The 16,034-nt window shown below is 32.4% G+C and overlaps 3 protein-coding genes across 3 annotated transcripts; 1 reads left to right on the top strand and 2 right to left on the bottom strand.

Moving 5' to 3' along the window:
- Nucleotides 1–4,434, bottom strand: LOC108329308 (uncharacterized). The gene is made up of 9 exons (XM_017563472.2): nucleotides 3,815–4,434; nucleotides 3,095–3,675; nucleotides 2,816–3,006; nucleotides 2,169–2,249; nucleotides 1,966–2,052; nucleotides 1,691–1,823; nucleotides 1,534–1,605; nucleotides 458–607; nucleotides 1–292 (listed from the first exon to the last, which is right to left on the bottom strand). The coding sequence occupies exons 1-9, from the start codon at nucleotides 4,231–4,233 to the stop codon at nucleotides 165–167; spliced, it is 1,842 nt and encodes a 613-aa protein (XP_017418961.2). The 5' UTR covers nucleotides 4,234–4,434; the 3' UTR covers nucleotides 1–164.
- A 7,288-nt stretch (nucleotides 4,435–11,722) lies between these two features.
- Nucleotides 11,723–12,893, top strand: LOC108334587 (high-affinity nitrate transporter 3.1). Its single transcript, XM_017570454.2, has 2 exons — nucleotides 11,723–11,972; nucleotides 12,147–12,893. Exons 1-2 carry the CDS (start codon nucleotides 11,843–11,845, stop codon nucleotides 12,641–12,643), a joined length of 627 nt encoding a protein of 208 aa, XP_017425943.1. The 5' UTR covers nucleotides 11,723–11,842; the 3' UTR covers nucleotides 12,644–12,893.
- A 101-nt stretch (nucleotides 12,894–12,994) lies between these two features.
- Nucleotides 12,995–15,370, bottom strand: LOC108334577 (manganese-dependent ADP-ribose/CDP-alcohol diphosphatase). Its single transcript, XM_017570442.2, has 2 exons — nucleotides 15,253–15,370; nucleotides 12,995–14,314 (listed from the first exon to the last, which is right to left on the bottom strand). The coding sequence occupies exon 2, from the start codon at nucleotides 14,284–14,286 to the stop codon at nucleotides 13,312–13,314; it is 975 nt and encodes a 324-aa protein (XP_017425931.1). The 5' UTR covers nucleotides 14,287–14,314; nucleotides 15,253–15,370; the 3' UTR covers nucleotides 12,995–13,311.
- Between the last annotated feature and the right edge of the window lie 664 nt (nucleotides 15,371–16,034).

Consider the following 16,034-nt stretch of genomic DNA (forward strand, 5'->3'; position numbering starts at 1 on the left):
GATGAAGTGAACTGCGTGGATAAAAGAAGATATAGTAGTGATTTTAAGTACTTTCACAGATGGCTATTGGAGTAAAAAATCATTAATAAATTTTAAAGAGCTAACAGGAAGAATTTGCAAAATTTAAGTTGCCATTGGCAATGGCATTGATGGACGAGACGTATTCATTTTGAACCAAAACCAAACCACCTTGCCAAGAAGAACTTGTTTTTGCCACGTGGGGCCTCCTTTTCCGCATGTTGTGGTGTTGGAGCTGGAGAAGGAGATAGCAAAGGTGGCGTAACGAGTTTGACTGCAAGAATAGTTTATGTCATCATATATTCATAGATGGAAAGGTCAATTACTGAGTACGTGTTCATTAAGTGGAGGAACTTCGCTGATAAAATCAGAGTCCAAAATATGTAAACACAACTAAAAAGCCATAATGAGAATATAAGGAAATAAAAGGAAATGCAACCTGGATTTGGGGAAACCTTGAAAGCTTTAGAACTTCTTGTGTCGGAGGAATTTGTTTTTGAACTTGATATGGTGGGTTCGCGATCAGATACAGAGCTTGACTTTCTCTCGCGAACTTTATTCTTCGTCTTTCCTTCACTGTTTTCTTCACCTGCAATTTTACCAAGAATAGAACAAGTATTAGAGAGAATAGATTGCAAAATATCAGAGGCATTTCAACCAGATATATCGCCTATAGTTAACCATATTATAATGTTAAAACTATGGAAAACTCCTGTTACTATCTTCATTAACAGAGTAATTACTGATTACTCTACCGCGTCTGTACTTGAAAAAACAATTGGACAACACTGCCTTCCTCTTTATGATACTTCACATAAAATCTTTTTTGTTTTTTTCGCTTCAGGTTCTAGGAACGGATCATATATATTTTGGTGCTTTAGATTAGCTAATTTGTAAAGAAAAGAAAGAAAAGGTACCGCAGAAAGAAAATTAGCTTCCTGTTTACTATTTTTTTTCCAGCTAATACAAATAACTTTATTTTCTATTTTAAAATTCCCTTCGTTTCTTTTTTTACTTCTTCACTTTTCATCACTAATTTAGAAAAAAAAAAACATATCAGTAGAAAAATCCCGTTTAATCCCAATCTACATCATCCTTTGAGAGTGGAAATTGACATTATTGAAAATTGAAAGCATATGATGACATTCTTAATTCATGGAGCAATGATATTTTGGGGTCCGCTAAAATCATACAACTGCTTTATGTTCATTATCTTACCTTTCTTTTTTCTTTATACTTACAAAAGCATATTTCTTCTAATAACTATATTACTTTAGAATACGTTGTCATGTGCTTAATTTGATGTCAAAAGATAATTTTTTTAACTTGTAGAGTTCAGATTCACTCCTTCTCCAACATCTTGAAGAAAATACCAATCAAAAGAATTAACAAACAAGTAGAGTATATTTGTCAAAGATTTACTGGTTTTTGAATTTTATAATTTCATAAACATGATGCTCAAATATTTTGGAATTTAGAAAACCGATCATGAAAGGTTAAATAAATATTACTTACATTCAGTCGGAGATTTCCCGTAACTATGGTTCAAAGCTTCGATAAAAGAAGCAGTTCCCTGGTCTTGGATCACTTCAAAGAAGAAAAACAACTTTATTAATTAGTTTAACTTAATAATCAAGAAAATTACAATAACTATTGAAAAATATGAACTGACATTGATCGAATAATGCATATCTGTAATTTGGGACTGAGCCAGCCAATAACAACTGGACTGCTTCTGCATCTCTTGTCATCGATATTGCTGCAGATGATTTTAGATTCTGTGTGTCAAGCAGAATACCGGCAAGCTGCAAAATAAATATATTCAATGAGCAACACCAAAGTCACTTGAAACCAAACCGGTGTTTAATAATTTTCAGAAGCATCTTTTAATATGGGGAACCATAAAGTAAATTAATGGATTGCAAACTAAGATCACCATAAATTTACCAATAGTTTCTTCAGAACAGGGTTTTCAAGTAAATCATAGGCATCTTCACAGTAATTGTCAGTAACCACTGTGCATTGGGATCCAACCTTGAAAATCAAAACAACAGATAAAGTTAATTATAAAGTTCATCTGGGCACATTGCCTTTGGATCAAACTTGTTTATAAAATTAATTTTCAGATCATCTATAATTGATCATCCAACCTCGCCAGTAGTGCTCAGGACATCTTGTCCAACCACGAGGACGCTCAGTTGGCCAGTCATCAAAAGGCTTTCCATGTCCACCTGCAAACAAATTCACTGTCAGTTCACCAAACTAAGCAAAACACATCAAGCTTCAGCTTACTATACTAATCATACGTACAATGTCCTCCAAAGTCCAAACATCTTTATCATAAGGAGAGAGATAATTTCAGTGATGTCTAATCCAAATAATTATCAAATCATATACCAAATAAACAAAATCAAGACTTATAAAATGTACATGCATATAAACTGTATATGCATCTGACAAATGAAAGCTAAAAAGTAGTATGGAACATGTATTATTTCATCACTCATTGTTAAAGTCTTGTCCATGCAAAAACAACTTTGATATATTTTCATATAATTTGAAATTTATTCCCTAGTTTCATAGGCCAAAACACCTAGGCCTACATGGGACTGAAACTTAACAGCTTTTTCATGTAAGAACTAAAACTTAAAATGATGATAAGGATAAGGAAATAACCTTTACTTTTATGCGTATTAATTCTATACCATTTATGTTATTAGTCGAATAACATTTTTCATGCCATAACTAACGAAAAGGCGGGTAAAATCTGAATCAATTTTGAAGATTGCAAAGGCACCTCATCAATGAAAAGCAACGAAGTGGCATCAAGACCAGCATGGTGAAAGAGCCACGCAGCCTGCTTCAGCTTCCACATGGAGCCGCGCTTAACATTCATGACAGGCACCACCACCATGCCACCCTCTTTTTCTTTCTGCCGGTAATCCAAGAGCCAGGCGTGGCAAATGGCAGCCACCATCGACGCCGTGCCTGCACCGCCACAAGACAAATTCAATCACTCTCCAAAGCTCCCACGTCACACACACACACACAAAAAAAAGGCACTCTCATCACCAACCGTTGGAAGGCCCAGAAAGCACGATTTGCACATTTGCATGGGACTCTCCGGTGGAGATTTTGTGCAGCAAAGTCCTCTGCTCTTTGAGGAAGCCGTTGAGGCATGCTTGCTCTCCTTTTGCAGCAACATGCCTCGGCGCCATCCTTTCCCGCGAGCACGTCGAAGACAATATTGTCCTCCGGTGAGCAGACTCGACGAGGTTCCTGGGCGGAGAAAGAGGAACAGAATCGGAAGGAGAATTCTCCGGAGCAGAAGTCTTGAAGGTTCGCCTGGAGTTGGGAGTTTGGATGCCCTGCGGGTGAGGCGCAGCAGAGGGCTCCGTTTGGAAGCGTGACTTTCGAGGATGCGGCTGACGTGGAGGGAGAGATGTTAAAAGGGTATTATCGGGAGGAGAAGGAGTTGTGTGTTGTGTGTTATTGTTATTGGTCGGTTTAAGGATGTTGGAGAACCAGTTGTGAACCGCCGTTGCAGGGGATCCATCCTCGTCCGATGAGGGTTGAGCGAAAGTGTCGGATTTGTTACGAGTGTGTCTGGCTGTTTTTGACAGTATCTCGTCACTGATCCCTACCCCTGTTCTGTATCTGCTCCATTCACATGATTATCATCAATGTCATTACCATTTTCATCATTATTATTTCACGTGATTGATCTAAAACATTATTCTTGAATGAAAGATTTACGAGTTAGTCTTGTAGGATTTTGCTTGAATACTGTGATTACCTTCGTGCAGACCTAGTTCTAGAGAGAGAGTCTCTGTGGTCCAATGAGGAAAGGGGTGAGGGTGGTTGTGGTGCTGCGAACCTTGGGGACCCTGAAAGACGACTCGGAGATCCACCGCGGGAAGGAGAGGAACCCACGATGAGTCGTGCCTCTTGCAGCCACTCTTGCGTCAACCTTGCACTGTTGCTTCTAGTGCTGTCGTCGAACCCTTCGTCGTCCTCCTCCTCCTCGTCCACGTTCACTCCTTTACTACCTGTGAGGTCGTAGGTTTTGTTGTCCACGTGATCTACTGCTCCAAAAAACATGTCGTTCATAAAGTCCGTGAGGTCCGGCGCTGGTTTCTCCTTACGTCGTGTCTCCGCCATCTTTTTTTGTAGGCTTAGAGACCCTTTGCTTTGTCTGCTCGACCTTCGATCCATTAATTCTGAGCTTAAGATTAAGTGTGAGGAGAGTAAAAGATTGGTTATAATTTTGTGGTAGGTTTTAGTTTTTGGGGTGTTCAGTTTTAAAGATCGACAGAAACATAGAAAACATCAGTTTTGATTGTGGATGCAAAGAATTGGCCGGCGCTGGGGCTGTCTTGTATATATGTATATTTTATTTTACGGACAAAAGACAGAAAGAGAGTAGAATGATGACTGAATTTGCATGAAGAATTAATGTGGTAACGAGCAGAACTTATACAAAATTTTAGTTGAGGAAACGCCAGTGCTAATTAGTGGCTAATTAAGAGATTAGAGTAAAATCTTTTACAGTGGACTAATTAAGAGAGAGTCCAGGTGCATCACCTCCTTTTCTTGTTTCTTCATCAAATCCTATACTTGAAGCTTCATCGTTACTTTGCGAAGATATGTGAAGAGATTCAACTTTTGTCCATTACTGGCAGGCTTCTCTTACCTTTTTTTATTTATTATTGAGTAAAACTATAAAAAGAAATGTGTATTTTTACCCAATTGTTCATGAAAACTGTCTACAAAAAACTAAATACAATAACCTCGATCTTATCAGCAAAAAAAATTGAGCAACATTAATTTAACATATGTTCTTTAGCAGTATTTGATAAAAAAAAGTTATGGAAACAATTTGTCAATTTTTTATTATATTTCCCCTTTTTTAGATTACTTCATTCATTTTATCAACCGTATAGATCATGGGTTAGCAAAATTATAGTTATAACTTGTACAAAATTACGTATATATTACCAAGTTTAAAATAAATATTGAAAAGAAATAAACTAAGAATATTGCGGCTATAAATTTAATTGTTAAAGGACATTAGTTTTTTTTTTAATGTTAGGACAATTTTGATATATTTGTAAATCATGCCTCTACAAATTGTGCATTAAATCTGTAAATCTGTTACCATTTTCTCAAAATAAGTGATTGTTTTATTGGGTTTATACCTTTGGTCCATAATATAGAAGAGGTAACTTGCGCTAAGAAACATATGTTTACATATGGGATGTTGCTCCCTCATCACCCCCAAGTGCTCCTGTATCTTATCATTATTTTTTTTTATTTCAAAAAATATTCTACATTTCTCCACTATTTTCTTTTATTTCAAAAAATACTCTACACCTCTCCACTATTTTCTTTTATTTCAAAATTACCCTACATCTCCCCACTATATTCAATAATTTTTCTCTTTCTCTCTCCACATTAATGGAGCATTCACATGGTTCATATTTGAACTTGTGATATATTACAAAATTTTATTTACACTTTCCCTTAAATAAGCTTGATTCAATCTTATTTTCATTGTTCAATATATTTTTTTTTCAAATCACTTAATAAATGGTAAAATTTTGTTCTAAATTTCTAGAAAAATGTTTATATATATGTGTTTTTTTTTACATTTAATATCTATAATTTTTAACATTATATTATGTTTTAACTTACCGATATGTTTGACTCAAATAACTTGAATAAAGTATTTAATTTATTAGATAAATAATATAAAAATATTATTAAATACTTAAAATATAAAAGAAAAGTTATTTGTTAAAGATTTAATATTTATTTAGTTCTTTCGTCATTATAAAGTTAATATATAATAATAATAATATATTATTTACTATTAATATTATTATGTTTATTATTTTGTATTTGCATCTAACCTTTAAGTTTATAAAATGGAAGTGGTAGAAGCACTAATATTGAAGTTTCCTCTCAATTTTATATTTTGCAATATATCACAAGTTTAAATCAAAGTCATATGAATGCTCCATTAATGTAGAGAGAGAAAGAGAAAGATAATGCTCCATTAATGCAGAGAGAGAAAGAGAAAAATTGTTGATGATAGTGGGGAGGTGTAGGGTATTTTTGAAATAAAAGAAAATAGTGAGGAGATGTAGAGTATTTTTGGAATAAAAGAAAATATTGGAGAGGTGTAGAAGTACTTGGGGTGGTGGAGGGAGCAATACCCTTACATATGGCCCTATTGTTTTAAAACCCACTTACAAACTTTAAGCAAGAGGGTTACTCCTTACACCACTACATTACTCCCTGCACCACCACATTTTTTAAAAATTTCAAAATTATCCTTTATATTTTAAAATATCATGCATCTTTACATTTTTTCTTCAACGGATGTCGATATCCGTTAAAGATAAAATACTTCAACGGATATGGCTACATCCGTTCAAGGTTTTTTTTTTTTACTTTTTAGTTTATTAATTTAATATTTTTTATATAATTAGTTAAATAGATGTGTCACATCAGGTTCTTTTTCTTTTTGGTTTTTAGTTTATTAATTTATTATATTTTAAATTAATATATAAATAATATTTAATTTTCTTTTAAATTTATTACATAATTATATATAAATTTATTTTATTTTATTTAATAAAATAATAATTATTAATTTAATTTATATATTCTTATTTAATTAATTATTATAATATTTTTTATATTATTAGTTAAACGAATGTGACCACATTTATTAAGATTTTTTTAGTTTATTAATTTATTATATTTTAAATTAATATATAAATATTGTTTAATTTTATTATAAATTTATTACATAATTATATATAAATTAATTTTATTTTATTTAATAAAATAATAATTATTAATTTAATTTATATACTATTATTTAATTAATTATTATAATATTTTTCATATTATTATTTAGACGGATGTGCCACATTCGTTAATACAGTTAATATTTTTTTTAATTTTATTAATTGATTATATTTTAAATTAATATATGAATATTATTTAATTTTTTTTAAATATATTATATAATCATATATAAATTAATTTTATTTTATTTAATAAAATAATTATTATTAATTTAATTTGTGTATTATTATTTAATTAATTATTATAATATTTTTTATATTATTAGTTAAACGTATGTACCACGTTAAGGGTTCTTTTTTAGTTTATTAATTTATTTTATTTTAAATTAATATATAAATATTATTTAATTTAATTTAAATTTATTACATAATTATATATAAATTAATTTTATTTTATTTAATAAAATAATAATAATTAATTTAATTTATTTATTATTTATTTAATTAATTATTATAATATTTTTTATATTATTATTTAAACAGATGTGCCACATCCGTTAAGGTTTTTTTTAATGTTTTAGTTTACGGATGTGGTCACATCTGTTGATGGATATCAAAATTCGTTGAAGGTGAAATGGATGTTGACATCCGTTAAAGGTGTAACGGATGTTGACATCTGTTTTATTGGAAGTTCAAATTAGGTATGAGGTGATGTAAGAAGCATTTGGTGGTGGTGGAGGGAACAACACTCTTTAAGCGAATATTTGCAGGATTTTTATTTCAATTTGTCAGGTAGAAAAAGGTTGGGTGTTGCTCCCTCCACCACCACACCTTTCTCCCTCCACCTCCCCTTTACTATTTTGTCCTTCAGTAAAATTTTATTTTTAGGGTTATTATTTTTTAATTTTACCCATTCACAACCTATTTCATTAATAACCTATTATAGTCTCTTACATGAGTAAAATACTTTTATTTCATTTTAACATTATATGTCTTCCTCTCTTTCTTTCGTCGTTGTGAGATACTAGAAGTTGCAAAGGTTGGTGGTGGTAGAAATAATTATCAAGCAGTCTCCTTCTCGTGGTTCAGTGCGTGGAGTGGTGCAGTGCGTGGAGTGTTTCCTCGTATTCGAATAAACCTTGAAATAAAACTCTAAAATAAAAAACATAACCTTTAAACGGAGGTGACATCCTTCAACGGATGTCAACATCCGTTTAAGGAAAAACAGATGTCAACATCCGTTTAAAAGTTACGTTTTTTATTTTAGAGTTTGTTTTATTAGGTTACATCTCCGTTAATGTATACTTCTTCACGCTGGTTGATGCTATGAACGTTCCTCGATGTTCCTCCACACCACGGCGACGACGCTCCTTTACACCACGGCGGCAATGAAAGCTTTCAAACCAAAAAAAAAACTGGGAAGAAAAAGGAATGGAAGTGCGGGAGGTGGGGAGGTGAAACAAAAATGGGGAAAGGGAAAGAGAGTTCCGTGGGTGGGTGCTGGGAAAGTAAAATTAGGGTTTCAAATTATTTAAAATAGGGTAAAAGTAAAAATCTTTTTAACTTAAGGATATAATTGTATTTAAAATAATGTGGGGAGGTGGAGGAAGTATAGGGTGGTGGTGGAGGGAGCAACACCCAAAAAGGTTTGGGACTGTGAAAAGCCCAATACATCATAAAAGATAGCATCAACAAAAAATCAACCATAATTAACATTGATATTCTCAAGCATCTTTTGTTAAGTTCATTCTAAATCTTTCAAAAGTAGCTTGACAAAAATATTTTTTTCGGAAACAAGTTTTAGTTTTGCATCTTCACAAGTAGAAAAAGGACAAAAACTTAATTGCACTACAAGTTTGAAGACACACCTTCCTCGTTTGTTTTCGTTTTATATTTAAAAAACATTGTCAACGCTAACAAAAACGAATATTGTATATTTGTACAAAATCTTCTATACACAGTTATATATATATATATATATATATATATTAGGTGTGATGTTAAATGTCAAGAATGCATGTTGTTTGTATTGTGAATGATGAATGATTGAGGAACATTTATGTTGTATGTTTTGGTGTGATGGATTGAGTTGTATGGAATAATTTGATGAAAATAAGTATGATAAGGTATGTTTGTTACAATTGTCTATGATGAATTCATTATTGAATATGAATATGTATGAACATGTATGTTGATGAATGATGGCTAAAATTAATTTTGTATGAGAGATTGTTTAGTATGGATGAAGTAAAGTTGTGATGAGCTATGTATGTATGATTGTGGGTATGAAGACCTTGTGGAATTTTGTTATGATATATTTGAAATTTCATTTGAGAAGGTTATACTATGATATCAAGTAATGTATGGAGTGGAAATGTTGGTGAAAATAGTTGTGAATTGTGTTCTAAGTAAGTGTGATGACTTTAAGAGAGTGAAAGTGGATCAATGGAATGGAATGAGAATAATTTTGAATTGAATGATTGTTTGAGTTTTTGGCTTCTAAGGAAGAAGTATAAATCTTATTAATTTAGTGTTATGCATTAACTTAAGATACATGTTAGTCAAAAGTCATCCTATACTCTACTAGGCTTATAAACTCACATAAATTATCGTAGTCTAGGTGGTAAGAGTTGAAGGAGGTTATTGTGACAGGATTAGAGGTGAGACCTCACATTTGAGGTTATTGTGAAGGATTTTTATCAATTTGTTAGGCCAAGTAGAGCCAAAACCTTTGCTGTAATTCACTAAGAGGTTTTATGATAGGTGCAAGACTTCTTATGTCCAAGTCAATGTATAAATCCATATAATTGATTCTAGCTTATGTTTGTATGTGTTAATGAAATTTCCTTGTAATTTTGAAATGATGAATGACTAACTTGGGTATGATAACTTACTGTGTGGAAATTTTATTTATATGTAGCTAAATTATATATGTTTAAAGTTATCATTAACTTATCCTTACTTTGCTTTTGTTGTTTGTATATTTTTTTTTTCTTTTTGCAATAATGAACATTCATTGGTGTGAGGAGGGGATGATACAAGAGTGAATGCATGTAGGATGTAGTAAAACTCAGTTTAAATCATAGGATAATAAATATTTTTTTGTTCGTTTATGTTTGTTTCTTTTCCAATGAATGTATTTATACTCTAGGTTAATTGTTGTGTTAATTATTTTGAATTATCAAACTTGTAATGTCTCATTTTAATGGTTTTATTCAATTAAAATAGAATGTTAGATCCTTCATAGTATAGTACGGGTCTTGTACTAGTTTTAATTATAAAATTTAAGAAAAAGTTTTAATAAAAGATATTTAGATTTTTTTTGAAACATTATATATAAAATACTTCTTTTAAATATAATATGAATAAATATTTTTTAATTATCATTAAAATTAATTATTAATTATAAAGAACTAATATCAAAATTCCATTTATAATGTGTATTAATAATTTAAATATAAAAATAATTCTTTTTATATAAATTAAAAATTTAAGGTTTTTTTACCAAAAACAATATATATAGTTTTTTTTATTGTTTAATGTATAAAATTTTCATTTAATATATTAATTGTTATATTTTTTATTTTACGTACTACTAATATACGTAGGTGTAAGACTAACGTAATCAAATTATGCTCTACAACATTATCCTTTTAAAAAGAAATAACTTTGTTATGAATAAGTATTAGTAACCAATTAAGCAATATATGAGAAAAACTTTTGAATACATTTCTTTATTTGGTAATATAAAAGAATTATGTAGTTTGTTTTAAAATGAATATCTATTAGGTTATGTCTATAATCCATTCAATCATAATTTAATTTTTTTCTTTTTCTATTGAAAAAGAATTAGAAAGATAACAATGAAAGTCATTCAATTATTACAATTATTTATTTATATACTAAATATAACTATTATACAAACCATTACACACAATTCATAATTAGATATTAATTTACTTTATCATTTTATATTTATTAATGATACTTATCATTTCCTACAATTTAATCTTCATCTAACCACACCTCAATTAATTTATTATATTAATCAATAAATTGAAATTTAAGTAACTCGTGCGTTCACTTTTGAAAAGCCTACTTAAAATAGAAAAGTGAGTTGAAGAAATAATTATGAAAGTTAGTTTATAAGTTTATAGCTCTTGCTTTGCTTACGTTAAGTCCGCAATCCCACTACGCACTGTATTTTGCGTGCCCCTTCTCAGCCATAAGGAGACAAACACAAATATTAAACATTATTAATAGAATCTCAATACTAAACTTTTTTATTTATTTTATTTTTATATTCATTGATTAGTTATTGGTATTTTTATAATTTTAGATTTATATATAAAGAGCGGTTAGAAAGTATAATAATAGGAAAATGTGTTCACCGAGAGGACTTTTCAATAAGAAAGCGTGATATGTCGACACTGGTATTTGGTTTTTATAAGAAGTTGGAAGAGAAACAGAGTGGGAAACAAGGGCAAACCTCTAAAAATGTATATTCATAGTACTTTCGTGTGGCCCTCGTAAACTCCAAGCAATTGGGTAAAAGAAGAAAAAATAAAGCAGAAATGACAATGTCAACCAATAAAAAGTATACTAAATTTTGCCAATGGCCAAGTACACTCGTGTAAACCAACTGCATCAGTACAATCAAATCACCTGGTGCAGCGTCTCAATGGCTTTTCAAACTGTTCAAAGGATATCATTTTTTCAAAATTCAAATCATGTATCTACCACTTGCTTGTTTCCGCTATTACTTTTATGCTATATTTTGAGCATATAGGCCTTTGACTTCTCCTTATCGATTATCAAAATTCAATTTGTTTAGATTTCCCATTATTTTATGAAAATTGGCTTTATATAAAGGCTTTGAAGTCAGTGCATCCCCACTCACATTCTAAGAATATCTCTCCAATTCTTAGCTGTTCTCTCAAGTGCCATTTCTGTACTCTCTTTTGACTTTTCTATCAGAAAAGCTTGCTAGCTGAAACTGAGAAAAAATGGCAGCACATAGCCTTGTGGTAGCATCACTTCTAATTTTCTGTTTAGCTGGAAGTTGCTATGGGAAAGTTCACTTTTCCTCCCTGAAAAAAACCCTTGATGTCACAGCTTCCCCCAAGCAGGGACAAGGTAAGTCAAAACATCCCTTCTCAGATACCCCCCCTTTCATCAAACTCTATATTTGAATCAAGAAAAACTGCACAAATTCTTAAATTTCAATTCTTTATGGATTTTATGAATTGGGTTGTGAAATTCACTCTCCTTGATGCTAAACCCAATCTGATGGTGTTAATGGTTACGCAGTTCTGGAGGCTGGAACAGACAAAATCACCGTGACATGGGCTCTGAACAAAACCTTACCATCGGGGACAGACTCAGCCTACAAAACCATAAAGGTGAAGCTGTGCTATGCGCCCATCAGCCAAAAGGACCGCGCGTGGAGAAAGACCGTGGACGAACTCTCCAGGGACAAGACATGCCAGCACAAAATCGTGGCCAAACCCTACGACGCTTCGAACAGAACCGTGCAGAGGTTCGAGTGGGTGATCGAGCGCGACGTGCCCAAAGCCACGTACTTCGTACGCGCCTACGTGTTTGATTCTAACGGCGAGGAAGTGGCCTATGGGCAGACGACAGACGCGAAGAAGAGCAGCAACTTGTTTGAGATCAACTCGATCAGCGGGCGCCACGCTTCCCTTGATATCTGCTCCGTTTGTTTCAGTGCTTTCTCCGTAGTGGCTCTCTTTGTGTTCTTCTATATTGAGAAGCGAAAGGGAAAGGCTTCTTCTTCCTCAAAGTGATTGAGTCACCACAAACACACGCGCGTGAGAAAAACGTCGCAGGTTTACATATTTCATCATGGTCATTAATAAATCAAGAGGGACCTGTTTTTCCCTCCTAATAGTCAGCTATCTTCAGTACAACTAAGTTCCATCACAATGTAGAGCACGATCTTCCCCATGATAATTTTATATATGTGATTAGGATGTCATCATTTGAGTAGCATACTATGAAAGTAAAAAAATAATAAAAGTGTCAAATTATGATGAACTGAGCCATCCGATGCGAAGTAAGGTGATAAGCTTAGATAGGAAGCAGTCAAATTTGCAGTTTCATTGTACAAAAGTTCTAAAATAATATGATTATTACAGTAAGTTAGAGGAGTTTTGTCTAGAAAAGCCTCCTAATAGTTATACAAAACCAATAAAAAATTTGACAGATAAATCATCTATTAGGAAACCTCCAGTCTTTGTTAATGCTTTTTGAATCTTTGTCTCTTTCCGAAACAAGGGAAACACTCAAGTAGAACGCCGTTGATTCATGAACTTGTTCCGAGGTTAGCTAACTCATACAAGTAATTCCACTTCCGTTACTTAGAAAGTTAATTCCACGTGGGTTGGATTTGCCCGAGGACCACAATATTATCCAATTAACGAATAGGTGTCTCACAAAAATCAACATCTTGTCATTACAAATCTGCTGAAGAATGAAAGTAAATGTCTTTACTTCGCATTCTGCCCGTACCATAAAGTGATATTTTGTCGTCAAAAACTTCAGCATATCCAAACGAATCCGTGCCAGCAGGACATTCCAGGGCAGCTTCAAGAACTCTATGGTGAATTCCATGGGAATCAACGGAATACCCTCCCTTGTGATCATGTCCAGATACACACAACTTTACACAAGTGTATCTGTGTATCAAATTCATTACTTCATCGTAATTCCATAGCAGTGCCTCGTTGGATGATGCAACAGGATCTAGAGGCATGTGGCAGCATATTACTACCTTCTGTTCCAATTTTGTTGCTTCCTGAAGAACACTGTTCAACCATTCCATTTGTTCCTTTCCAACAGCCCCATTGAACATAAGAAACCTTCTTTCGAGGCCCACCAAACCTGTCGGGCTGTTCTTGTCATCGTTCGGATTCTTTTCCCGGAGGAATTTCAAGGCCTCCAATGTTTTTGGATGGTCTTGTGGCCAGCCAATTGCACTTATGTCATACCCATCAAGGACTACGAATCTATATTCTGGCACTGGCGAAAAGTCATAGTAAGCATGGCTTCCAAAACTCTTGATCTTCAATAATGGAAGTAACTTACTCCGAGGCAGATTGTAAAGGCAGTGATTGCCAATCAAATGATAAACTGGTCCGTTGAACATCTCAAATTCATTAACAATTTTCTTTACAGTGTTAAGAGATTGATCTTTTGGACAGTATCCGTCAACAATATCTCCAAAATTTATCACAAACTTGTGGTTCTTATTAGTATTCCAATGTTTTACTGCTCTCTGCAACACAAGAATGCTGTGCCTATAGTAACGTGGAACACCAAGAAATGACCTACCATCAGGAATGTCAGCATACTGCACGTCCGATATCAATCCAAAAGAAAATAGAGGCTGTTTCCTCTCTGCGTTAATCAGTCCGTTAGCAGAACCCATAGTGTAGGTCTCTGCTATGCACAAGCTCCTATCGGAGATACAGCATAAATAATGTCATCAAAATAGGATTTTCGATGCAAGGTCTATGATAAAGTAATGTGTGTGTATAATCTCAAATAGAAAATTCATTTCATATGCAATTCACAATGATATTTAATTTAACAACTTTGTTCATTTACAAAACGGGGGATACAAATAACCAACTATCTCAACCTGTTAGTAAACTTGTCTATGATTAGCAGTTAAGTTTCAAATTTTCTTCGTGGTAGATATTATATCAGTATCAGAAATTCAGAATGATGTATTGAAAGTATAGAAACAGAAAGAAAATACAATCAACCATAAATCTTGATTTGCTAACATGACCTGCCTTAAAAGAGTCTGGCATGTTCTAACGGGGAAAGAACATGATTCCTCAACTCTCTATTTTCACACTCGAATTTTTAAATCTATCACCTTCATCCTATTTTATCTATCACTCTTTCTCCATTTTCCCACCAGGCGTATACAGTCTAAAGGCCGAAAAAATATCATATTTCATCATTCCCTCTATACAAGTCAACCAGTTTGAGACAAGAGAAGACGCAACCACAAATTCAGGCATATATAACAAGCACAGATGGACCCTCAATAATCTGGAAATAAGTTTCAGAACAACAGAAAAAGAAGAGAAACGGTCTTAACAAATCATAGTTTAGAAACTAAAGAAAAGGAAACACAGAAATTATAGTAACCGGGTAACACAGTGAGTTTGTTTGATCTCACATTACAGATTCCATACAGTGACCTAAGTAATTGTATGTATATATGAATAGAACAGGCAATGGAACAGAAGAGATGACAAAAATGGAAATGGATTGATGTTAAATTTATATGAATAGGCCGTTTTGCAGCTAGCATAACATGGAAAGAAAAATGCATGTAAAATAAGAGCGAAAGAAAATGAAGAGAAGAGAAGGATGGTACTTGTAACAGGAAGGAGAAAAAGTGAGAGAGAGGTAGTAGAATGGAAGGTGGAGGTTGGAGAGATATGTTTGGAAGTGGAACGAAGGAAGAAAATCGCAAGTCCCAACTCTGTGGGGTGTGAAAATCGGTAGACAGAGTCAAGGACTCGCGTTATTGGGAATTCGGACGTTAATGCAATATAAGGTGCTAAAATTGTCGTTTGCAGTTGTCACAAACACGGGACTGACACCGTTTCCACCTCTCCTCCTAACTGTAAATTCTAAATTACCATAATTATATTAATTGTTTTTTATTTATTTCTAATTATAGTTTCTAAAAACTATTGTTACCTATTGTTCGATTCACATATTATATTAATTAGGATATATTTAGTTTAGTTTTATGCTTAATTTTTACTATATCTGTAATAAGTTTATCACATTTAAAATTCAATTTTCAAATATTTATTTTTTATTTATAAAAGTTCAAAATGTGTTTCGTTTATAAATTATTATTACTTCAACATATTTATATTTTAGATAATAAAGACATAATAGTTGTGTTAATTATAAAATTGTCGTCAGGATTTCACTACAAGCTATTTTTAAGTGTTGTCGTGATTATTTAAGGGAATATAATATTTCAAAATAAATGTAATAATAACCTAAAAAAAGTTGCAATTAATTGAGGCTCCAAATTTTGGTACAGGATACGATGTTAGAGTGAATTATATGTATCTGAAAGATGTTTTTCGAGTCTCATGCGTATAAAATATATTCGCTAATTTCTCGATTTAAAATACA

Source organism: Vigna angularis, chromosome 1 (assembly GCF_016808095.1).
Source record: "Vigna angularis cultivar LongXiaoDou No.4 chromosome 1, ASM1680809v1, whole genome shotgun sequence".
NCBI classification, from domain to species: Eukaryota; Viridiplantae; Streptophyta; class Magnoliopsida; order Fabales; family Fabaceae; genus Vigna; species Vigna angularis.